General features: G+C 39.9%; 1 protein-coding gene across 1 annotated transcript in view; it reads left to right on the top strand.

Moving 5' to 3' along the window:
• LOC141336813 (NACHT, LRR and PYD domains-containing protein 3-like) overlaps positions 1-26,424 on the top strand; it is a 98,638-nt gene that overhangs the window by 13,555 nt on the left and 58,659 nt on the right. Inside the window, exons 2-7 of the mRNA XM_073842540.1 lie at positions 4,335-4,448; positions 4,699-4,788; positions 5,392-5,487; positions 5,750-5,857; positions 6,486-8,282; positions 23,909-24,082. Of these exons, the coding sequence (XP_073698641.1) occupies positions 4,335-4,448; positions 4,699-4,788; positions 5,392-5,487; positions 5,750-5,857; positions 6,486-8,282; positions 23,909-24,082 (2,379 nt within the window). The remainder of the gene's footprint in view (positions 1-4,334; positions 4,449-4,698; positions 4,789-5,391; positions 5,488-5,749; positions 5,858-6,485; positions 8,283-23,908; positions 24,083-26,424) is intronic.

Below are 26,424 nucleotides of genomic sequence, written 5' to 3'. Positions count from 1 at the left end.
TTTTTACATTTGATCATTTTATTCAGTTTCTGTACCGAAAAACTAATGTTAGACCTACCTAAAAAAAAAAAAGTCAGTTTATTTTATTTGTATCTTTACTCTATTGTATTTATTTGTGCTGTTGCTTGTAGTTAGATAGATTATTCCTATTTCTTTACTTTTCTTTAATTTTTTTCCCTTAACATAGCACATACTGAACCATACCGAAACCGTGACTCTAAAACCGTTATACAAACTAGGGGCGATATGTGGCCCACGATATCGATAATATCGCGATTCACGATATCTACGATATTCAATATATTGGAAGAAATTTCATCAACGATATATCACGATATATGTGACTGAAAAAGAAAAAAAATACCCATAATAAGGAAATCTTATGCATTTATTAATGCCAACATTTCCAACACTGTGCAAAGAAATATGCATTTGCATAATAGGCTGTATGCACGGCGGTGAATGACGTACTTCCGGTGGAATATAAGGATGCTGGATTACTTCCGTTCCGGCGCGATTGTAGAGTGCTGTGTACTATTTTTTCTAATAACTTGTATTGTCTTCTATACTACGGTAACGTTAGTCACAAAAACAGACTCCACTCATATTGTTGATGCTTATTTGCTTTATTATATTAAATAAACACATAAAATGACATCTAAACGTATGAAAGTATCTTTTCAAAGACGGGAGGACAGCCCCTCTAGCCACCACTGCTGTGTGCCGCAGTGTACAGCATCTGCTAAATTTAACACTTTTCTAAGTTTCCACACGTTTCCTAAAGAATGTGTGATTATAAAACCAACTTTGCCGCCTTGTATCTCCATTACCACTGTTTCAGCTATAATTAGCAGTGATAATGCAGTGCTATTCATCTGTCGTAGAACTGTATTACATTTTTTATTCTTATTATTTTGTACAATAATCATCCATACTAGCTAAGATAACAGCTGTGGTTATCCAAGCTGAACAGTGGTAACGTTAGAAAAGTAAAAACTGAACTGGACTGAACATGTCCAACAGAACTTTGAACGTCACTTTTAAGCTACTCTACTCTCAGTTGGTGTGGAGTCTCTGCTTTCCTCATAGAGCGGTAGCAGTGAGCTTTCACTGAGATCTCATTTGTGGCCCTGATTTTACCTCACACTTTCAGACAAAATTACAAACACGCCTGCTGCTGGACGAATCGTAAAAAAAATAATAGAAGTTCAGTTCAGGCGGTTCAGGTTAGCTGAATTTACCTTCATAATTGCACAGATACGAAGACACATAAAACTTGAAACCTTTCTCAAGTTTGCTCTGTGGCGTTGTACTGCACATCAGTGATTGTACATTTGGGCAACTCTTGCAAACACCGAGTAAAATTCGTCGACTCTGCCATAATCGCGTTTTTCTCGGCTTCAAACCTCTCCAACCGGAAACGGAATAGCAGCCTTGCGTCAAACGCGGAAGTACGCGTGCATAGAGCCTATAACTCACTGCCTCCTGGTCTTAAATGTAAACAATGTACAGCTAGACAGATAAAAGTGCCTGAACATTAAAAAACAACATGAACATTAACTAACATGTGTAAACCATGATACTGAAACGTCAGTAGTAAGTTACTGTAAAGTGCTTTATGTTAACCTGGACAGTGGTCACATCAATGCATATTCTTCTTGAGGAACACTAACGCCTGTTTCACACATACTCCGTCTGCAGTGCGTATGCAGTCCGTGTGCGTTACGTATGCGGTGCAGAAGCAGCACGGACTCATTTTGCTTTCAAACAGGACACGTTTGCAGTCCGTTCCTGATCCGCGGCTGTTTACCACAAACACACCATTTATCCGTTATTTTGATTTCAAATACAAACGTGCTTTTTCAGCATTGTGATACTCTTTTATCACAGTACACTAATACAATTCTAGATATATTCACGTTTAAACTCAACGTATAATAAACAACGTATTATTCAATGCACTTGCACAGCAACCGCGTGCAGTGTGAACGCTCTAATCCGTTAACAAGGGTGCGGAAAAAAATACTCAACGCATAAGCACTGCAGACGGAGTAGGTGTGAAACAGGCGTAAGGCCGCGATCACACCGAACGCGTTTTAGCAGTTGGAGGCGCCTCTTTTGAATGGTTTTCTGTTGGCAGTGAGCGTTCTGCGCGCCGCTTATGCGCACCGGGCGCCTCGCGTTTTCGCCGCCTGCTGCGCCTCGCGTTTTTGCAGAAGCGCTCTGAGCGCCTGAAGTTGAAAAAAAATCAACTCTGAGCGGAAAAACGCCCAACGTCATTCGCGTTCTTTTCCATTGACCAATCGAATGAATGGAGAGGCGGGCCTTCTGTTGTGGTGATGAAAGTTTACCGTTGCTTAAACAGTCCGGAGACTGCAAGAAATAGAGGAGAAACCTTTGGTGTCTATCGTGGGTAACCCGGAGCTGTATTATTTAGGCTTTCTGCTAATATGACAGTTTACTTAACAGCAAAAAACTAAGATTTTAGAGCGCTCGCGCTATAATCCTTTGATTTGACTGACAGGACAGCAGTTTTGGTCGTTGCTTAGCAACATAAAAAAACCGCAGCACACTGCTCTTTTATTAAAAGTCACCAAAACAAGGCAGTGCTGTGCGCCTCGCGTTTTTAGAACTAAAAGACGCGTTCGGTGTGATCAGGGCCTAACTGATCAGCATGCTCAACTAGCGGGTGCGTCTTTGATTTGTTTTTCGTTATCTTCCGCCATTCTTATCACTTCTCTTTTTTTCTGCGCTTCTTCTCTGATGTTGTAAGATAACTTGTGTTCTTCACTGGCCGCTGCTTCCGCCACTTTACGCCTATTTACTCGAACAGCGCCCCCCGCAAACAGAATGGTAGATATTGGGTAGTGACAGTGACACTGACGACGGGTAAATTAATCATTTGTGTTGTAATAAAATATCGATATTGGCCGTTAGTGTATCGATTATTTATTGCGACAGAGAGCACAACAATATATTGCAATATCGATTTTTTTTCCCACCCCTAATACAAACCGAACCATGAGTAAGCTGAACCATTGCACCCCTAGTGTCCAGAAAAGGCAAGACTGAATTCTGAGCTTATGTGGCTCCACCCAGAGCCATAGAGAAACAGAGTTGCGACACTCCCATAGGCTTCCATAGGAACTGAGGAATGCGGAAGTAAAGCGTGTCATGGAGCGGCCAATAGTTCCAAACAACCAATAGTTCCTCCATAGAAGCCCATTCTTTCTGCAATCTTTCTCTCACTGTAGGAGGTTGAATGAGTTTCAGTAAAGACTGCATTCAAGAAATATGATAAACATGTATGCTGAATGCAATTGGTTGCCTTGTGTTTGTTTAAACACTATTTTCATCTTTTCTGTTATGTTAAATGCCATATTTGCTTGCCTTTTATAATATTCACTTATGTTGTATATTTGAATATCATAAAATAACATGAGTAAATTACTTTTTTTATTTAACATAAATCGTTAAATCGAAACATAAAAAAATGAATGTTTATAAAAAAAAAGAGTGTTTGATCATGTCCAAATACACATTCAAATGTATTTAACCTTAACATTACACTAACTGTAATATAAATACTATATTAGAAAATGTTATCTTTTAAAGGGTCAGGATCATTATTGCACATATTATTTAGTAAACTCCTCAAAATATTAACTAAATAGAACTGAACTATATATTACATTTATTTAATTGAATAAAAGTTACACTTAAGGTGTTTGGTCACATTTGACTGCCAAAGATGAGAGCATATTAATTATGTCTCTTTATCATTCCCCAATATAAAATGCGATTTTAAGCCGTATTCAGAGAAGTTATCAATAAACAATTAATGCACATTATGTGTTAATAATTACTCGAAATTGCTGCAAATATAGTAAAACTGCTGTCTATCCTACTTAAACCCATTCAAGCACATTGACAGCGCGGAGTTGTTTGGAACTATTCAGAGCTCCATGAACCACGTGACCGCGCGGCGGCGAGATCAAAGCGTGTTGCAACTCTCTTTCTCTATGGCTCTGGCTCCACCTAACTAACTGATGCTGCAGTTGTCCACTAGTGGTTGCCTTCTGCAATCTTCCAGAATTTAGAGAACCACAGTTCCCTACATAACTAGCATTATTATTAATGTGTGATTTTTACAGTGGCACTTCAGCTGCATGGTTTTACCTCATACTCTCATATTTAAATTTTGAGCTTTAATAATTAAAAGCAGACAAAATGTGTTGTTGACACAATTAACTGGTTCATTTACCATAAATATTCAGTTAATGAACAGGCAGGCAGGCATTGTCATTGTCTCATTCTAATTTGTTCTGTTTCAGTTCTCTCCAGATGCAGAGATCAAAGTCATCTGAACCCAGCTGTGTGTCCATGAAGACTGATTGGTCAATGGATCCTCCACCTAAATTTAGTGGACACACTGACCTTGGGATTAGGTAAACCCTGTATAAACTGTTGGTCCTGTTACATCTGTGTTGAAAGAAAGAAAGAATTGTTCAGTAGTGCTTTTCAGGAGATATTAATAGAAAGATCGTAATTAACAGCTCTGATATGGAAGTGCACTTGTTGTAAAGTCTCCAGTAGCATAATACATAATTGGAATAATAGAATCAGTTCAGTACAAATGTCATTCATATAAGTGTGTGTGAATTAATTTCAGTGTTTGTGTTCACATTCAATGCACAGACCAGATCCTCCAGCACCCAGCTGTGTGTCCCTGAAGAGTGACTGGTCAATGGATCCTCCACCCAAGCTTAGTGGACACAAAAAGTCTAGGTAAACATTGTACTAAACTGTTAGTTTTAATACAATTAAATAATTTTTCTGTGCCTTTATTTTTAATGCATTGGAAAATCTTAATTAAAATATCATAACTGATATATGGTTGCATATTCTATAACAGCTGTACTTACTGTCATGTATTTAACAATAGATCACATATAAATGTAATAATTTAGTCACCTGAATCTGTTAACTGAAAAAATGTTGCTGTGTAGGGAATAGAGACAGGGACAGGGATGCAGTATTTATTTTAATAAGGTAATCCGACAGGCAAGCAAGCAAGCGCACAAATGCAACATAAATGGCTTGCATTTACACAAAGACAATAATCAACAATAATCTGATTAAACTGAGGAGTATAAATACACAAGATGACATTTATTTAAACAAGACACTGGTGAAGAACCAAATCGGTACCTATGGAAATAAGTGAGAACACACTAGAACTCATGGAAACAGGAAATACAGCAAATGGGTACTAAGATACACCAGAAATGGAAAAACTTCTAAATGAAAGTCTCAAGCAGAAATGATCAAACATAGTTGTGACAATAACAGTATGTGGATAACATTGTTTTCTTCATCTTTAATGCACAGACCGGATCCTCCAGAACCCAGCTGTGTGTCCATGAAGAGTGATTGGTCAATGGATCCTCCACCTAAGCTTAGTGGACACACGAATCTTGGGTTTAGGTACTCACTGTACTCAAGTGTTTATCTTTTTGCACTTGTTTGTACAAATTTAATGCTGTAATGAGTTTGAAATGCCTGTATGCAGTGCATGTCAGAATGAAGGTCATAATTAACAGCTCCAATATGTGGACTATAACACTTTGTCTATAACAGAATAAAACATTTTATTGAAACATTTTAGTTTCCAAGAGCAATCAATCATGACATAAGTAATTAATATGTGAATTACATTCACTTTTTGTGTTTAACTTCACTGCAACAGACCGAACCTGCCAGAATCCAGCTGTATGCCCAAGAAGAGTGAGCAGTCAGTAAATGCTTTGCAGAACTTTAAAGGATACATCTTGGGTCAATCTAATCTTGGGTTCAGGTAAATGCTTTAGGCACTGCTCCCCAATGCCCCTCTCTCCCACATGGAGATGTGCCTGCCCAAACATTTCAGTTCTGAACAGCTGCAATACGTAATTTAAGCAACATAGTAAAAATGCAGCAATACGTGAATATACCAACATAATAAATCCACGGTCATGTACTGAACACTCAATTTTAGCACCACTCACTGGAGATTTCACTTTAAAACTGCTTTGAAACATGCAGTAAGATAAATATTAATGCTGGGTCTGGCATTATTTGTTACCAAAGACATTCTCACATCTTTATTACCATGTTAACCTACTAACAGTCTAAACTTCGTAAACCATGGGTGTCAGAAAGCACTGTTTTGCAGAATTTAGGTCCAACCCTAATTAAACACACTTGAATAAAGGTCTTTAGGATTACTAGAAACTTCCGGACAGATGTTTTGGAGCTGATTAGAACTACACTCTGCAGGACACCGACCCTCTAGGAACGAAAATTGACCCACATGTACTAAACTTAAAGAAGATCTCATTAAACAAATATATTGTTATCATATATAGTCAATGAAGTATGCATATATTGTTAAATAAGAATATATAACACATTCTAATATTTTTTATTTTATTTTAATCGTACAGCCATGACCCTGCTGAACCCCTCAAGACATTCAGATCAAGTGTGAGGAAGAAGTTTGAGTGTCTGTATGAGGGAACGGCAAAGCAGGGAAACCCAACACTGCTGAATGAGATCTACACAGAGCTCTACATCACAGAGAGTGAGAGTGGAGACATCAATAATCAGCATGAGGTGAGACAGATTGAGACACAGTCCAGGAGAGCAGCAACAGAGGACACAGCGATCAAATGCAATGACATCTTCAGACCTTTACCTGGACAAGACAAAGCCATCAGAACTGTGCTGACAAAGGGAGTCGCTGGCATTGGAAAAACAGTCTCTGTGCAGAAGTTCATCCTGGACTGGGCTGAAGGGAAAGAGAATCAGGACGTCCAGCTCATATTTCCACTTCCTTTCAGAGAGATCAACTTGATGAAGGACAAAACACTCAGTCTTTCAGATCTTCTGCATATTTTCTTCCCTGAAACGAAAGAAATGAAACCATTCAGTGATGAATTTAAGGTTGTCTTTGTTTTCGATGGTCTGGATGAGTGTCGGTTCTCTCTGGATTTTCAGAGCAATGTGAAATTGTGTGATGTGAGTGAATCAGCCTCAGTGGACGCACTGCTGACGAACCTGATTGTGGGGAATCTGCTTCCCTCTGCTCTCATCTGGATCACCTCCAGACCAGCAGCAGCTCATCTCATCCCCTCTGAGTGTGTCCATCGAGTGACAGAGGTACGAGGCTTCAATGAACCACAGAAGGAGGAATACTTCAGGAAGAGAATCATTGATCAGAGTCTGGCCAATACAACCATTACACACCTGAAGTCATCGAGGAGCCTCTTCATCATGTGCCACATCCCTGTGTTCTGCTGGATCTCAGCCACTGTTCTGGAGAAGATGATGAGTCAAGTAGAGAGTGGAGAGATTCCCAAGACTCTCACTCAAATGTACACACACTTCCTGATCATTCAGACCAACATCAAACATGAGAAGGACTATGAGAAGAAAGTGAAGGATGAAGATATGATCCTCAAACTGGGGAAACTAGCTTTCCAGCAGCTTGTGAAAGGTAACCTGATCTTCTATGAGGAAGACCTGAGAGAGTGTGGCATTGATGAGACAGAAGCATCAGTTTACTCAGGACTGTGCACTCAGATCTTCAGAGAGGAGTTGGGCTTGTATCAGGGGAAAGTCTTCTGCTTTGTTCATCTCAGCATTCAGGAGCATCTCGCAGCTCTATATGTGCTGCTTTCATTCCTGCTGGACAAGAGAGATGTGCTCATTGAGAACCTCACCTCAGAACATGCACATGAGTTCACGTGTCACACAATATCTGACCTGCATCAGAGAGCTGTGGACAAGGCCTTACAGAGTAAGAATGGACAACTAGACCTTTTTGTCCGATTTCTTCTGGGTCTCTCACTGGAGTCCAATCAGATGGTCCTAAAAGTCCTCCTGACACAAGTTGGAAACATCTCATACAGCAAAGAGAAAACAGTTGATTACATTAAAATAAGAATAAAAATGAATCCCTCACCGGAAAAATCCATCAATCTGTTCCACAGTCTAAATGAACTGGGTGATCAGTCTCTGGTGAATGAAGTCCAGGAGTATCTCAGATCTGGAGGTCTGTCAAGAGCCGGATTGTCCTCGTCACAGTGGTCAGCTGTTGTCTTTGTTTTGTTGACGTCAGAGCAGCTAGATCAATTTGATTTGAGTAATTACATCAGCAGAGAGCAAGACCAAAACCACATGAAATCTGATGAAGTTCTTCTGAAGCTCTTGCCTGTAGTTGAAGCCTCCAGATCAGCTTGGTAAGTAGCACTGAGTATGATCTTCAGATGTGTGTTTGTTGTAGTGCAGTGTTTTTCTTAGAAAAAAACTGTAAATTTCATCCATCTAAACAGATACAGCTATAATCCAAAAATACCCCAGTTGATGAATCAATGTCTTCTGAAGAAGAAAAACAATAGTTTTAGGAAATAGGAAAATTATTAGTAAACTTTTTTTGCAGATTATTAGTAAACATATTTTTAACCGCAGATCACTGCTTCAGGCCAACTGTCACACGATACGCATGTTCATGAGAGCACGTGAGCGCATAATAATGTCTCACATCAGCTTCAGAATGAGTTTCACAGCTTTTAAGGATTCTGTGCACTGTATATTTCATAATATGGGCTCACAGAGATTTAATATTTCTCTAACAATTTTCAATTGTGTTCATCTAAAAAAAAAAGTCAGTCATACACATCTGGCATGGCATGAGGGTGATTCAATAATGAGAAAATTGATGAGAGTGGAGTATAGTTGTAAGACAAATCAAATAAAAACTTATAAAAGGCAATTAAACACAGTTACATTTCCCTGCCTGTCTACGGGTTGGGAGGAGAGGTATCAACATTTAAAAAAATGAACTAAATAGAAAATGTAACTAAAAATTAGTGGTGGGCATAGATAAACCCGGCAACTTCATAGCTGCATCCATGGCTGTGCCCAAATTCAGGGTCTGCATCCTCCTTAGGATCCTTCCTACCCAGTTGAAGGAGGAGGGGTCCTCCGACGACCGCAAAACCCGGAAGTAGGTGTCTGTGAATTTGGACAGCCTACCCTTCTTTCAGTTCCCTCCCTTACCCGTTGCTCATATCCTGTCGCCTAGCAACCGTGACAGCATTCAGTCTGCTCTTTTGTCCCTTAAAGCGTTAAAAACAGCTCATGAAAGTCCTCATAGCTTGTGTAGTATAGGCCAGTGATGCGCGGGTTGATCCAAAATGAGCGGGTGCCTGCGGTCACCCGCGGTTACGAGTCATCCAAAAATATTTTTAATGATATTCGGGTCGCGGTCGGTCAGGTCGTTTGAAATAAAGATGCCAATTAAACCTTTGTAATTTATATGGTACTAGACACAGTTTTCTATGAAATACATAGACCTACACTTTATTGGCTGAATAATATTTACCTTTTGAATGTTGAGCGTTATTAACTGTTGAATAAATGCTGATGCGGGACAAAATGCCCGATTTCCCAACACGTTGAACTGAGCAATGCCATTGTACCATTTTAATAGGCTACTTTTAAACACATATAGCTCAGTAATGTCAGTTTTATGTATTTTCTGAGAGGGGTGGGATTTTTGTTGGGAAAGTCGGGGGAGAGATGCACACTTCGATTAGACTGGATAAACACATTGTTAAGAAAATGGTATTCCTAAAGTCTTGGATATTTTCATTATGTCCAATGCTTCTCTTTCTTTTTGGAATTATTAGACACATTTCACTATGTCTTTTCAAATGCCTGTTTAATTTCCTTAATTATAAAATTTCTAGCACTATTTTAAACTATTTTAAAATATGCTTGTTTAAAACCAGGGATTAAAAACGAATTCCAAGTAAAAACTGTATTTTTTCTTTACATTTCCAGAGAGCGAAACAAACGAAATTAAACATTACCTAATAAATTCAAGGCACTATAATTTTCTTATTCATTTGATAAAACTATTATAACTATACAGTTAATATATATAAAATAATATTATTTTGTCATACCTAATTAATGCTGAATGATGTTTGACTAAACGCATCTCCACCGCATAGCCGCATATATTAAACATGCGGGTCAGGAAGTGGGGCGGGTACAATATTTTCTTCTTTTTTTGCGGTCCGAATTGCGGGCGGGTTAGTTGAAAACTTCGGTCGGGTTCGAGTTGTTTATACATTGACCCGCGCATCACTGGTATAGACCCAGCTCCCAACCCAACTTTGAGAATAGATTAACGGCGATATTTTTTTTATCACCCGATAAGAGTCTCACGTTAACACCGATAACGGCCCACCACTACTAAAAATGAAGCAAAAGGGAATTGGGAGAAATATTGAGCTAAGAGAAAGGGCAGGGGTTGATCTCGTAGCTATGGATAATGTAATTTAGTTTAGTAATCAGCTAATTCAGCTTTAGTCACAGCAATTGAAAACCAGTATTTTATGTGTTTTATTTAAAAATAAATTGTTTTACTGTACTTTTGATCTAATAAACTCAGCCTTCTTTTGCCAGTGTATATCTAAAATAATGTATGTGAACTAATTAGCACATGTTTTTATTATAATATATATCACTTTCCTAATCATGGCATTTAAAAGCAAAAGTCTTCAGATTTACAATGTTATAGAGTATGTTTGAGAATGATATTTTACAGGGTTTTTAAAATATTTTATATATTAGGTAGAATGTATTTTATGTATTATATTATATTTAAATATGGAAGAAAGAATAGATAGATATATACAAACATTCACTCATATGTCTAGTGAAAACAACTGTTAATGCAAAACAAAAATGATTGATTCCACATCAGACGGGTAGGGGTTAAAAAGCTTATAAATTTATTCAAAGTTTTCAAAAGACATATTTTTGAGTATAAAAATATATGCCACAATTAAAAGAATAGCAGCAACAACAAGAATCACATTATTAATGACTGTTAGTTCCATTCATATAATTTTGATTAAAAGGAATAAACATATTAATTCCTAATTCCAAGTTGGCAATAGTTAAATATTTTTTCAATCTGATCAAATACAGCCGAATCAAAAGTCTAATTAGAATTAAAATCAAAGTTGAATTAAAGATCTAAGTCAAATTCAAAGCCAGTTAGAATCAAATTAGAGTCTGATTAAATAAGTCTAATAGAAATATAAGACTGTCTAGGTGCACCCATCAGAGTAAAAGACAGAGTCTGAAGTCTCCGATCTGCAAGGGGTGCAGGGTTAGCACTTCTTATACCCTAAAACCAGACAGGACAGGAAGTCTATAGGTCACTTATATGTCTAATTTTGATAAAGAGCACATTACTCATGTCTCAGCTCGTGACCAAAGGTGTTATTAATTTGTATGTTTGCCCACCAACTAGGGTTGGGTCGATAGACGATGCCATCGTCCATCGCCGATGGCCGATAGACATCACAATGCTGAGCCGGCATCGCGATGCCCCGCCCCGCCCCCGCCGCAGTAGCAGCAGCAGCAACCCGCTCGCAAAAAGCACACACTTAATCACACTATATAGCCAAATGAAATGCATGCTTTCAATTTCCGCTTCTTTACTTATTTTATTATTTTTATTATTATTATTTTTATTAGGAAATAATAACAAGGATGTTGTTAGCGATCACAATACAAATAACAGTGAACTCCAAACAAATTACACGAACTAGTTCGTTTACATTAATAAATGAGGCATACAAAAGCACCAAAAAAAAAATCTAAATAATTTTAATTAAATTAGATTAAATAAACTACACCAAATATGCCTTTTTCATGGTTTTACCATAACGAACAGAGCTTGGAACAAAAAACAAGAGAATATATTTTTTGCATCGAAATACGAACGTACAGTACAAAGCCTAGTATACATTATAAATAATAGTTTATCATTCAGATACATTGGGAATATGGAAACACTTGGATATGTGCCGAATTACAGAGGTACGTGAGCCCAACGCCTGCTATTTTTAGTTTCGCTTTTATTTTGCTTGATTTGGTATTATTTCCGATATTACACTTTCTCTCTAAACATTCGGCTGCTCATTAAATGCGTTTGGAGAGAGTGGGTTAAGCAGTAAGCAATCAATGAGAGCGATTTTGAACTTAAAAAAGCTGACTGGTCGAAAATATGTTAAGGACCAACACACATCATCGAAATGCATCTACATAACGGGTTTGTTAGACAGCTTGCTCTGTCTGGTATGCACGGATGCACTGTCACGATCTAATGCCCTTGTTAATGCCGGATCTTTAAAAATCCGGCTCAAATATAGCACTGGTGGAAACGGTAGGCTACATTTAATTAATTTGTTATGAATTAATTATTTAACAACAACCATCCCTCACCCCTGCCCCGCCCCCCGCCGTAGACGATGCCATCGTCCATCGCGATGTTTCACATTAGACATCGTACGATGCCAAATTGGTCGACATCGCCCAACCCTACCACCAACACAAACTTTAAAAAGGCAAATACAAGTACTTGTACAAAGAAGTACAAAAAAGTACTTGTTCTAAAAACATCGGTCTGTGTCTGAGTTGATACATAACAAGTTGTTAACATAGCCACATAGCAACAGCATACAGTCTCATGTTGTGTCTTAAAAGGTCAGTTGGGGTAAAACTGTTAAGGCATTGAATACATATTCTCAAAAAGATTAATAATGATATAAATGTAATAATTATTCATAATACAGTTAATAATGCATAATCTTAGATAAGAATATGCAAATTCTTGTTAATTTCATAAAGTTGACACATCAATTGTGATGAATACCGTAAATGGCATTAAAACCTGAGAAATTCGAAAAGGCCAGTAGTAGTTTGCATCCATAAAAATGAATGTCGTCAAACATTTTTGTTCATAAACAGTTGTCAAATATTGCTGAATTGTCTCATAATGTCTAGCTGCTTACATCTTCAGCTCTCATTCAAGTGCTGCACAGCTCAGCTTCTGTGAACAGAGAATCTTGATTTGATTGACTATTTAAAACATTTCAACATTGATGAGTGCTTTTGAGCTGCTGCACTGAGCCAGAGCACACTTAATTAATTCAAATTTCTGACTCAAGTGAGCCGCACGGGCCATTTGTATAGGCTACGCACACTTACTATAATTTATTCTTTATATATATTTATAAATGTATGTATAAAGGTCCCCGGGAAAACTCTCAGTGCCCCAGATGGCCAGTCCACCACTGCCCCAAGCTTTTCACACATTTAGGAGCTGTTTTTGGTATTAAATGCTTTGTGAAATATTTAAGAGGCACATTATTCTTTTTTTTTCTTTTCTTTATTAGTTTTTCTTAAATCTGCAAGTTAGGTGCTACTTTTAGCCTTAAGATGTTTTGTGAATATGACCTTAGGGCCCATATGCATAACATTTCTGAGAATTGCTCTTAAAATGGAACACGAAAACCCAAATAGAAATTCTGTCATTAATTACTCCCCTTCATGTCGTTCCAAACCCTTTATTCATCTTCGGAACACAAATTAGGAAATTTTTGATGAAATCTGAGAGCTTTCTGACCCTGCATAGACAGCAAGGGTCCTACCACAGTCAAGGCAAAGAAATGTGGTAAAGATATTGTTAAAATGGTCCATGTGACATCAATGCTTCAACCATAGATTTATGAAGCTACAAGAAAACAAAGCTACTTCGTAAACAAAGCACAGTGTGTTCTACATCAACAGCAGCACACGTATGTGTCGTGGTACTCTTGATAATGGCACTTGTTAAAGGTTAAAGGTGCAGTGTGAAAATTTTAGAGCATCTAGCGGTGAGGTTGCACATAGAGAAACTGCGGTGGCTGACACAGGACAGAGATGTCGACATCTGAGACAGCAGAGAATAAGATTTCTTTACAAAGGTTAATTAAGGAATTTTATTTACTTAATTATTCAGTAAACCGATATGTTATTGCGAATTCCTGTGTCCTCAGTGGGGGGAGAGCCCACCAACCCTCAGTTGTGGCAACTCCATCTCTAATGATTCTCATGTGATGTTCAAGATCTCTTTGACCATTAATCTTGGTTACTTGACCAAATTTGACAATCTCCGGTTATCAACAAGTGTCCTTTTGGTGTTAATGTTGCGAGTTCTTAGTTGATTAGGTGTGCTTCAGGCTGAAACGAAGGCAGAAGAAGCAGACACAAACACAGCAAACAACAAGACAACACTTCCAGGACAGTTACCGTACTGGTGCAGGGCATTACGTTATCTGGGTACATGTGTACCCGGAAAATGGTCAAATTCACCTAGAAATTGTTGGTCAAATTTGTTTTCGTATAATGATCCTTTGATCAAATTTTGCGATTAAGTTCGTTTGTTTCTTTTAGGTTTTAAATTTAGAGACGTTCACCTTAGTTTCTGGTGACATCATCTGTGGTAAAATGATTTGGCCTATCTTGCATGGAGCTCTCTGGCTCCTATTCAGTTTAGAGTGGCTTGCGGATATTAGTTGTGGCAAGTCAATCCTAATATCAGACCTTTGATCCTTGTAGGGTGGCTAGGAGTTTCACCTGCTAAAGCAAGAGGGAAAGGAAAGGGATAGGTAAGAGGAAAAAACAAAGTAGCTGCGGGTTTTCCTAGTCTGAGTTGCAAATACTGTTGAGCTAGGATGGCAGGTGCAGCTAAGGTGTCATGTACCTTCATGGTGGATGTAAAATTATGTTAAGCTAAGATTTGAATATTCTACTCGTGGGAAGAATATGTTGGTCGCATGTGTTATCAGTAGGTGTGGTTACCTCTGGGTGTAGGTAATGTTGTGAGTGTTAATTGTGTAGTGTATGTATGGTCAGATCTGTTTCAGTCTGTTTTGGCTCCCCCCTTTTCTTGTAGGTCAGTGAAGATGCTCTCTGCATCCTTGGCTTGGATGAGGGTGTGTTCAGATGGGGGTCAGTCCAGCAAGGCAGGAAGTTCTTTAGCAGACAGTCGGAGGTAGTTTGGCATGGCTGTGTGAAGCTGGGGTGCAAAACTTTGTCTCTTATGTTGCATTTCCCTTGTGATGCCTTCTGGTTGTGGCAGACTTTCTGACCTTCTGTGCTTTAGTGGTTGCTGTTGCACAGACATGAATGTGGTTCTTGGATTTGAAGTTCATTTGACAGTTTCTTTGTATGTGATGGGTGACTGAGGTGAGGTTCTTTGGTACCTCAGGGTTTTCGTCAACGGTTGGCCGTGAGAGACTTGTTCGTTCTGGGTGGTCGTGGAACAGGTGCCTGTCATCCCTGATATGGTGGGATACTAGGTGACCACCGGCCTTCCGTTATGTCGCTGGTCACAGCGAGCATGACTTCTGTTTCTATTCATTCATGGTTAGCTGGTTTTCAAGGAACTCTTTCAGTTGTTTCATGACTTGTTCTTCTGAGGGTGAACAGTCTTGTTCTTGTGCAGACTTAGCACTGTGGATGTCTGAGTGGTGCTGATGTGGGTTTTGTCTCTGCTTAACCACTCTAGTTGGTGTTGGACGAGCCGATCGTTTGGCTTTGCCCGTCCAGTTAGGTTTCCAGCTAATTCTTTCTTTTGGGTTTCTTGAGAAGCGTGGCTGGTCCCATGGCTTTTCCCAGCGGTTGGGCTGATAGCTGTTGTGGACATGGGGCTCATGTTCTCTGTGCTCTTGATGGAAGACTCGGATGTCGTGATGCCACTGGGTGTCGTCCAGTGCAAGGCTTGAGTCTTTGTTGTCAGAGTTCAAGAGTGTGGAGGTTTTGTTACCTTTCTTTGAGGCCATCTTTTGCTTGGTGTAGGTCTTCTGTGTTAGTTCGCGCAACTGTTGGATAATCATGGAGCGCGGACAGGCCATGACGCCGAGATGATGCCTGACTCCAGGGTGCAGATTTTTTTGGAAAAGGCTTTTGAAGTTCACCTCTTCTTCAAGGTCAGGTTTGTTGTGTGCACCAAAGTAGGCTTTTCGGAGCCGGTTATAGTAGGCTTGTGGCGTCTCTTGTCGACCTTGTCTGGTCTCCCAGGCAGTTAACAGTCCATATTCAGACTCAGGGTCTGTAAACTCTTTGATCAGGACCTCACAAAGTAGCTGGTAGTTTGACTTTGTGTGACTGAGTTGTCGATCTATGAACTTTCGTACCTCGACACTTGACGTTGCTCTTATGAGGTACAGCCTGTCTCTGTCAGTTACATGAGGTCTCATTTCCAAATGAAAGTTAATATCTTGCAGGTGGGCCTGAATGTCATGGCCCTCTTTGGAGTTCGGGTTGAACTGGCTGATACTTTTAGACAGCTTGTTGAGGTCTTTGATGGTCATCCCATGTGCAGCTCCAAGGTCTGCTTGGATGGGGTCTCTGCTTTCAGTGACAGGAAAGAGTTGTGTGGCGAAGGCCAGTGAGGTTTCGGGTGGTGGCGCTTTGCTTCCTTCGTTGGATGCCAGTTCTTGGAGGCAAGACTCAGCTTTGCTCAGCAGTGGTGAGGCTGAGGTACGTTTCTCTCCTCTTGGCTCATAAGCATATTTGAGTTCTTTTCTGACCATGTAGAGCTCATCGTTGGCATTGTCTAGATGTTGGGTCGGATTGTCTATTTCAGTGCTGTACCTTTCAAGTTGGTCTTCTAAGGCACTGATTTCAGCATTCTTGTCACTGATGTCATTCTTGGCTTTCTCTAGTAGCTGTTCGGCATACTGGAGTCTGTTTACCAGGTCTCTCTGGGCAGCCTTTGCTTGTTGTTGGTCAAGTTGAGCTGCTGCCAGGGCTGCTTGGAGCTTCTTAACTTGTTCTGTTGTTTCCTGCTCCCTCTCGTTGGGTGCTTTGAGTTGGTCTTGAACTTTCACTTCCAGCTTGTCTATGCAGCGTTGAGCACAGTTTCAGCTGGGTTGTGAGGGCATAGTTGTTGTTCTGGTTTGGATCTTGTGTCAGGAACCTTCTCAGGATTAGGATTATTATTAGAAATAATAACAGTTCAGGGCTCTAGAGTGCGACCAATTTGGTCGCACATGCGACCTAATTTCTCAATGGTGCGACTAAAAAAAAATCAAAGGTTGCACCGGTGCGACCAGACGTTCGAGGGGAAAAAACGAAACTCCGTCACTCTTAAAGTCTCCCTGTTGCTCAACAACAGACACACATTAGACCCATATCGTGGTCTAAAGCAATCAGAGATGAAGGACGGATCCCGCCCCCCCTCTGATTGGCCGTGGTCCAGATATTCCTGTACGTGTGTGTACGTTTGAAAATGCATGTGATGCAGTCAGGATGTCTCTACATTGTCAAGCGTTTACAATGCCTCCTCCGCAAAAACACGGACTGGATCGCGAACTCCATTCATAAAAACCGAATTTACTATGGCGCGGAATGCCACGTAATACGTTGATTTCTGGATTGATAAATCAAAAGTTGGTCTGTCACTTAATTCAAATCGCGATATGGACTAGTGTCTATGAAAACTGAAAGGCAAAAAGACCGTTTAAAATGAATCCTGCATGTTCCGTTTGCCTCTATGTATTAATGGTGGAGACGTGTATTTTTTTTTTTTAACTACACGCGTATAGGCTACTGAAGCACGCGTGACGCTCCCGCAAATTTTTGGCATTTGCGTCTCACATGAACAGATAAACTCAATCTCCAAACCTACTGTGTCACTTTTACCGTTTCATTTGAGAAAGGATCATATCACACTGTACACACATAAACTTCACGGCAATTTGTCAAAATAAAAGTACGGTTTAACATGAAACAGAACAATATTAGTCATGTATTACTTTTGTACAGTATAATGTAGGTGTTTATATATTCCTATTTATAAATCATATATATGTTTGCCAAAAATTAAAAAAAGTTTATTTTTCATTTGATTAAAAATAAATAAATGTTTATGCTTTCATTTGATTATGAGAAAAATTAAAACAAGAATTTCAAAAAAAAAAAAAAAAAAATGTGTAGAGCCCTATTGTTCAAAATGTTAAAATAGAGAGTTTTGGACTTATTTTTTCACTGAAATGTTTTCGTTATTACACAAAGTAGGGTAAAGTACTGGGGGAAAAAAATTGCTTCAAATAAAGAACTTTATATTGACCAGATTGTTAGTTAATCATTTACAAGTCAATATTGCCTATATGGACAGGGAATTAAAAAAAAAAAAAAAAAAAAAGTAAAAAAAAAAAGTGAACTTGTAAAACTACGGTGAAAAATGTGATGCGGTTGAAAATTTGGGTGCACCTAACTTTTGTGCTGGTGCACCTAAGAAAAAAAGTTAGGCGCACCAGTGCAACCAGTGCAAAAAGTTAGTCTAGAGCCCTGCAGTTCAAAGGTCTTGGGGGTGAGGCTGTCCGTCATGCCTCTCAGCCAAGTGTTTACATCTTCTCCGTGGGCAAGGGGGTCTGCAGTTTGCGGCATGTTGGCACACTGAGGAGAAGGGAGACTGACACAGATCTGTGTGGGGTAGAAGCCTATGTGTGGTGGGACAACTAAGTGTTTTGTCAGTGATTGTGAACCCCTAATGAAGTGTAGTGATGATAGTGTTGGTCTCAGGGTGTCTAGGTAGACTAGGGATGTGAAGACTTCGTCACTCTAATGAGGAAGAGGGGAAAAAGAGAAAAAGGTGAAAACAATTCAGTGAAATAAAACAATTCCCTTTCCTACTGTGAGGAATTTTACTTAGATTTTGTCAAAAGGTAAACAATATTATTATATCTCAGTTCGAGACGTGAGAACATAATAATAATGCTGGTATCTCTTTTCTTAGTCTGACAGGATTGACACCGAACACCTTACAGTTGGACCGCTTACCAAGGAGGCTTCGAAAGCGACGGGTGTTCAACACTTATCTCTAATAATTGATCTCAGTATGGGATGAGATGCAAAAATTTGGAATGCGTTTTCAAATGCAGGGAGGTTAGGAAGAACGAAGGAGGGTTTGATTACAATCAAATTCATAAGGATGATTACTGTTCTTCGACAAGATTTTGCATTTCATTCACTTAGAATCGATTGATGGTTCTTACAGGTCCCTGCCAATGTGAGGAGTAAAGAAGGAAGAAAGCAGGAGAGACTTGAGTAGAAGGGAAGGGAAGGAGACTCAGTAAATTGAGTGGATCGGGTCCACTCACAGGCTGCGTGGCTGTTATGCCCAACTACGAGTAGAGCGTTGTTTATAGTTGCTGCATAAGTAATAAAACAATAATAAAATTTGAGTGAAAGAGAGTTGTCTTTCTAATTTATTTGAACTCGTAGTGAGGGATAACAATGTCTCCTATTAAGGCTCAGGTGTATCATTCCCAAGCTAGGATACAAGGAGGTAAAGGAGAAAGGTAAAGTAAAGTGAAATTAGAAGTAATAAATGGCGAAGTAATCAAATGAAATTAAATGCAGGAGGAAATAAATAAAAATAAAAATAAATAAAAATGGAGGTTAATTGTATAACCAAAAAAGAAAGAAACAGGGGTAAAAACGCAATGAAGTAATGAGTAAGTGTGATTCTGAATAGAATCTGTTTATAGGGGTAACAAATCAATTAGGTAAAATAAGTTAACCTTAACTTTCAAAGTTCAAGGCTTATTAGTACCTAAAATGATTGGCCTAAAAGAGAGAATACTAGAAATAATGATCATATGAAATGACCAGATAAGGAAATTCAAATTAAGAATTTAAAGATTCCAAATTAATTTGATGTTTGAATTAAATTAGAATTTGCCACAATTAATAATTGTGAAGTAATATTCCCCTTTCTAGTAAAATGCAAAAAGTGGTAGAGTTAGAAGATTGAGAAATAAGACAGAAAAATAGACCAACAGGTGTATTAGTTCAGAGGTTTAAAGGGTTAAATCACTTTAGCTTTGCCCACACACACTGTATTCAACCACTGGATGTTAATGCTAACTGCTAACCTTTGAGGCTAATCTTTAGCATAGACTTCAATGTAAAAGCAACAGTTTCGTTAGCTTAGCAACACCGTAGATATGTTCTTTATAGTATGACGTCAATGTGCTGCGCGTGCGCAGTTCAGAGTTGCTCTGGAAGTAGGTTAAGACTTCCGTGTCACGATCGTAACTATGGCAACCAAATAAACAATAGTGGGCTAAGCACGTATATCTATGTAAGCACATGAAGCATTACATTGCAAGTACAGTTAAGCATGTTACATGAAATGTAACAACACTGTACAAATAACAACTCCACTTCTAGTTGGTTATGCGATGTGGCGCTTTAAACTCTAAGTTCGTTCAGAGTTGGATTTAAACTTTAAGTGGCAGCTTGGCACTGCAAATGAGGAACAAAATGATCTCGGCGGATCGTAAATCTACGTGCCAGTTTCTCTGAGCACGTGAACACAACACAACAGGTTTTATTCGCTGTTGGTTCCAAGTTAAACTTTACTTGATCAAGATTTTAAAACGCTCCCATTCAAATCGCACTGTTTCACTTAGTGAACAGACACAAACAGGCAAGCATTATTTCTAATGTTTAACCAAGGGAGTCAAAAAACAGTTGCTTTGACAATGGAACACGCATTGACAATTAAACTATGAATAATAATAATAAGGCCTTTGAAATAGATTGAGGTACACGCTCAAACTATTATTTTTTGTCGATTTATTTTCCCTTTTAATTACTGCAGTTTAGTTCCGTTCAGCTAACGGTGACTGAGATTCCCTGCCGGGAGTATAGCAATTGAATGACACTGGAACACGCAATGACATTAATTAAACTATAAATAAGGCATTACAGAAAATGAGGGACACGCTCAATTTCGACCTTATTGTACGATCTTAGACCTTAACTTTAAACTAACTTACTACAGTTTAAAAGTAGAGAGGCGGTCTCGAGTTACAGCCCTCTGCATTCACTCAAGAGTTCATTCATTCAGGCGTTCATTCATCAGGCACCGCGCGCTGCTTACGTCACACACACGTACAGTAGACTCAGAAGCTTTCATCCACAGAAATAGAAAAGATTAAATAACTTGGTTGTGCTCACAATTTAGATTAAACTGCCCGCGTTCTCTCCACCAAAAATGTAGGGGTTAAGTACATTTTATTTAGCTCAAAGGGAATCGAATGTGATTCAATAGGGAATTTGAACAGAGTTGCTGTTTTACGGCTGTTCAGAGTCGACCCGCGATTCATTGAACGGCCGTGTAACAGAAACTCTGCAATGGATATTACTATCCAGAATATAGTGAAAACACTATATATTAGCACAGTAGCAAAATCGACAGTTTAAGACATTAACTTGTAAGCACGAAACACAAGATACTTATCTTTTCTAATAAAATATGATTTTATTGGATAAACCTAAAACATACAAACTAATCTAACATAAACACACACATTCACACAGGTTGCAGAAAGAGAAAGTGAGGAAAGAATGAGTTTAAAGGAATGAAAATATGAAGTCCCAAGTTTATAGCAATATGTGTAATTGCTTAGACCTGAACAACCATCAATCAAATAATTAACCCTCGTATTGAGTCTCTCAATGAGGTTATTAAACTTTATATCAAATGCACCAGTTCAGCTAATCTGGAGGTTGTACTTGCGTTGCCTTTGTATTGAGGGGATTCCTTTCGTTTCTCTCCTCATGTTTCCTGTAGAGGAGCAGCTGGCATGCAGGCCAGGGAGCGTTCAACGAACGCTAACAGCGTCGAAACGCGTAAGAGCATAAGAGTGTAAGTAAGAAGTAAGAGAAGAGAGTGATTTGATGGTGTCCTGAGCATTTAAACTCAGCTTTTGGACACATCCCAAATGGTGTCTTGACCAATTAGAACATTGTCCTAAGTCGGGGTACTGCTGGTTCCTCCTCCCAACCATAAATCACAATGTTATCTGATCAGTTCCCGTGGTCCCAATTGTCCCGCTCTTTGCAGAGATAAATTTGGACATGATTTCTATAACAAGACTATAAAACATTTTACAAAGAATTGAATTACAGAAACATTTCGAGAATGCCATTTCAAACTCGGACATACCGAACACCAATATAAACCATTAAGCTATTCAATAGTCATTAAAAGGGACATACACAATAAGTGATTAAAACATAATAGGCAAATGTGTGGGTTACATAAATGATAGTTGTGCATAGAAACGATGAGTTGCTCATAAGTCCTTTTAGCATCATTTTAGGTGTATATGTGAGGAGGCAGTTTCCTGTGGCATGCTGTGAATGTAAGGATGTGTTCTGTGAGGAACAAAAGGTCAAGAGGGTGTAGAAGGAATTTCAGTTTCCTGTGTCCTCAGTGGGGGGAGAGCCCACCAACCCTCAGTTGTGGCAACTCCATCTCTAATGATTCTCATGTGATGTTCAAGATCTCTTTGACCATTAATCTTGGTTACTTGCCCAAATTTGACAATCTCTGATTATCGACAAGTGTCCTTTTGGTGTTAATGTTGCGAGGTCTTAGTTGATTAGGTGTGCTTCAGGCTGCCGGGCACTAGGGTGTCGAATGACAAATTTTACGACAGGGGCGTGCTGGAGTTGCTGGAGTTTGTGGAATTTTTGAGTCTGTAGAAGTGTTTTTACTTCTAATCGAATCTCCTGAATTGCCTGATTCACGCTGAAATCCTACAAGGGTGTCAATGATTGTCTTCTGGACCATTGCCAAGTCAGCAGTCTTCCCCATTATTGTGGTTTCAAAGAACAAGAGATACCTGTAATTTATACTGTAGGGATAGTCATTTAATGAAACTCAAATGGAAATATTCTAATATTTTGAGATGCTGGCTTTTATGAGCTGTAAGCTCTAAACATCAAAACAAAAAAACTTTTGAAATGTTTTACTTTATATGTAATGAATCTGTGATATATGAGGGTCCTCTAGGACAGGTTTCTGTCTCAATACCGTTCTCAGACGAGCTGCAGCTGGTGGTGATTTGGTCTGAAAGCAGGTAATGTGAGGGAGACAGTAGACACAGGACCTACAATCATAACCACACAATCACAACTCTTAGGACATGTTTACGAAAAAGTTTTCCTGTGCTTTTTTGAGAATTTTTGCGTACAAATGACAAAAATCTCAAAACAATCAAATGGACCAACAAAAACTACTAAAAATGCTGTATAGTTTACACTGAGATGGTAATGCTTTTGTTTTCAAAGAGATTGCATTTTAAAACCAAAAAGTTGTGTTTTCAAGCCATTGTCATGTAAATGAACAACCACGACACATAAAAAGTTTTCTGTTTTTAGTGGAAAATGGTGTTGTGTAAACATCTACTCAGACATTAGACATAATAATACCTCCTGAGATGTAACACACAGACACACACAGATTTAGCATTTAATATCGTATTCTGTGTCATTTTTCTGCTGAACTGAGAGTGAAGAGTGTGTTCTACAGGTTTGTTCTACAGGTTGAGTTATTGTAGCGTCACAGATGAAGGTTGTGACTTAAACAATAAAAAATGTGTGTGTTTCCTCTAAATTACACAAAAAGAAGAAAGCATTGAACAGCTAGCTATCAGTGTGGAGAGAGATGGAGAGTTGTGTTTAGGCGTTCAATCTGAATGAAGCTGCTAGCTGCAATTGTTCAATAATGATTTATAATACACATCGTTAGCTCTTAACTGTAATTGTTGATCAGTTAGGTAGCATATTAACTAACTACCAATACACTGCTTAAAACTTATTCAGAATATGCACTTTTACTAGTTACTAGTCATGGTTTAAATATATGTAATTGTTCATTAAATAAATTTTAAGTTTTTAAAAAGACAAATATCTGATCATAAAATGGCAACACTGCCATTACACGTGTGATGTCACCGTTTTCTCAAATTCACATTTTTATAGTTTACACAGAGATCATAACTGTATTGTTTCCAAAGAAATTGCATTTTCAAACTTTTTTCAAAAGGCATTTTCAGGCCCCCAAAATCACATTGTGATGTAAATGAACAACTAAAATACATAAAAAGTTTTCTGATAAATTGAGAGTGAAGAGTGTGTTGTTGTTCTGCAGGCTGGTTGATTGTAGCGTCACAGATGAAGGTTGTGCTGCTCTGAGTTCAACTCTGAGATCAAACTCCTCACACCTGAGAGATCTGGATCTGACTAAGAATAATCTAGGAAATGCATGTCTGACTCTGATCTCTGATGGACTGAAGGATCCTCACTGTAAACTGGAGAAACTGAGGTAAGATCATATGTGAGTTTTTTTCAGTTAGTTTATCTAACTGAAAAAAAACTATTCTCATGATTATTATCATGTCAATAATTTTAGCACACTTTTAGAAAAAAATATTTAACCTGTTGTTTTCTTATCTTTTATTTGAAATTTTTTTTCTCCACACAAGAACATCAGCAACACTTCCATCCACATATTGCTTTTGATAATAATATTGGTGAAGTGTTTGTTGAAAGAAGAGAATAATTGCTCCAAATAGAAGCTATCAGGGCTGCACGATAAATCGAATGCGATTATGAGGCGCGTGCAGTCAATGAAGCCGGTACTTTGATTAGTAGTAAATCTGTGAACGCAGCTGAACGCACGTGATGAGATTTACTACAAAGTCAAGTCACCTGACGGCTGTTGATCCTGCAAAGTCAAGTCCCGTTACAGCCGCTGTTCCTGCAAGGTCATGTCACATTACAGCTGCTGTTCCTGCAATGCCAAGTCTCGTCACATCTGTGGTTCCTGCAAAGTCAAGTCACTTTACGGCTGGTGTTCCTGCAAAGTCAAGTCACGTTACAGCTGCTGTTCCTGCAAGGCCAAGTCTAGTCACTGCAGCACTTCCAGAGTCCAGTCATGACACAGTAGCATTCCCTGAGTCAAGTCAAGACACAGCAGCACTTCCAGAGTCAAGTCAAGACACAGCAGCACTTCCAGAGTCAAGCCAAGACACAACAGCACCTCCTGAATCACATCAAGTCACGTCTCGCCCAAGCATCCAGAGCCAAGTCACATCTCGCCCGAGCATCCAGAGCCAAGTCACGTCTTGCCAGAGCCACGGCATATCTCGTCTGATCTGCCAGTGTGATGGACCCTTCTCTGATGTCAGTGCAGGCTGCGAGCATCCCAAGCCACGCATAGCTGACGCTCCCAAGCCACGCAGAGCTGACACTCCCAAGCCACGCAGAGCTGACGCTCCCAAGCCACGCAGAGCTGATGCTCCCAAGCCACGCAGAGCTGACGCTTCCAAGCCTCACACCTTCCAGCCCGGTGGGCATCCCATTGCCTACTGCGCTACCTGTGATGGCAATCGCCATTTTGAGTGTGTGGGCTGCACACTGCATCCCAGAGGCCTCATCTGTCCATGAGTCTGTCCACGAGTCTGCTCCAGAGGCCTCTCCTGTTCACGAGTGTGCTCCAGAGGCCTCGTCTGTCCATGAGTCTGTCCACAAGTCTGCTCCAGAGGCCTCGTCTGTCCATGAGTCTGTCCACGAGTCTTCTCCAGAGGCCTCGTCTGTCCATGAGTCTGTCCACGAGTCTGCTCCGGGGGCCTTGTCTGTCCATGAGTCTGCTCCGGAGGCCTTGTCTGTCCACGTGTCCACTGCGCCAATGCCTCTTATGGAGGCGGCGTTTACGGCGGAACCCCCTGAGGAGGCAGCTCCCGCTGCAGATCCTCAAAAGGGGTTACCACCCATATATGAACTCACTGTCTGCTCAACCACTGTCAAGGTTCCTGCTCTCCCTGCACCACCATGGTTTCCTGCTCTGCTGTGGGGATTCTTGTTCTTGTCCGCTCTGCTGTGGTGGTCTTCTGCCTCACTACAGAGACCTACAAGGTGGGGATCTTGGCTCCCTGATCCGCCATGGCCTCCTGAACTGTCTGCTCTGCCATGGCTACCCAAGCTCCCTGATCCACTATGGCCTACTGAACTGTTTGCTCTGCCATGGCTACCCAGGCTACCTGCTCTGCCAAGGCTTCCTGCTCTACCCGCTCTGCCAAGGCTTCCTGCTCTGCCGGCCCCGCCATGGCTTCTACTACTCCATAGTCTGCCATTACTCCATGACGCAGGTCCTCCAGAGCTTCACTGTCTGCCATCGCTCCACGGTCCAGGTCCTCCTTTATTCCACTGTCTGCCTCTGCTCCACAGTCCAGGCCCAACTCTGTTCCATGATCCAGGTCTGCCACTGCTTCATGGCCCAGGTCCTCCATTTTTCCACTGTCTGCTGCTGCTCCATGGCCCAGGTCCTCCAGTATTCCACTGTCTGCCACTGCTCCACTGTCCAGGCCCACCTCTGTTCCATGATCCAGGTCTGCCACTTCTCCATGGCCCAGGTCCTCCATTGCCAGCAGAGGGAGCCCTTACTCAACTCTGACTGCTACTGCTCCCTCTGCTGCTTCTATGGTTACTTCCTGTTTGGCACGGCAATGCTTTTATGGCTGCCAAACAGGAAGTAACCATAGAAGCAGCAGAGGTTGCGAAGTATTGTTTTGCTGTTGCGGACTCTACCAAGCGTTTTCTTGTTTCATTGCCTTGTTGTTTTTGCCATTGCCATTGTTCTGTTTTGTTTCATAGTCAGAGTAAAAA

This window comes from Garra rufa, chromosome 6, assembly GCF_049309525.1.
Source record: "Garra rufa chromosome 6, GarRuf1.0, whole genome shotgun sequence".
NCBI classification, from domain to species: domain Eukaryota; kingdom Metazoa; phylum Chordata; class Actinopteri; order Cypriniformes; family Cyprinidae; genus Garra; species Garra rufa.
This window is presented reverse-complemented; position numbering and strand designations above follow the sequence as displayed.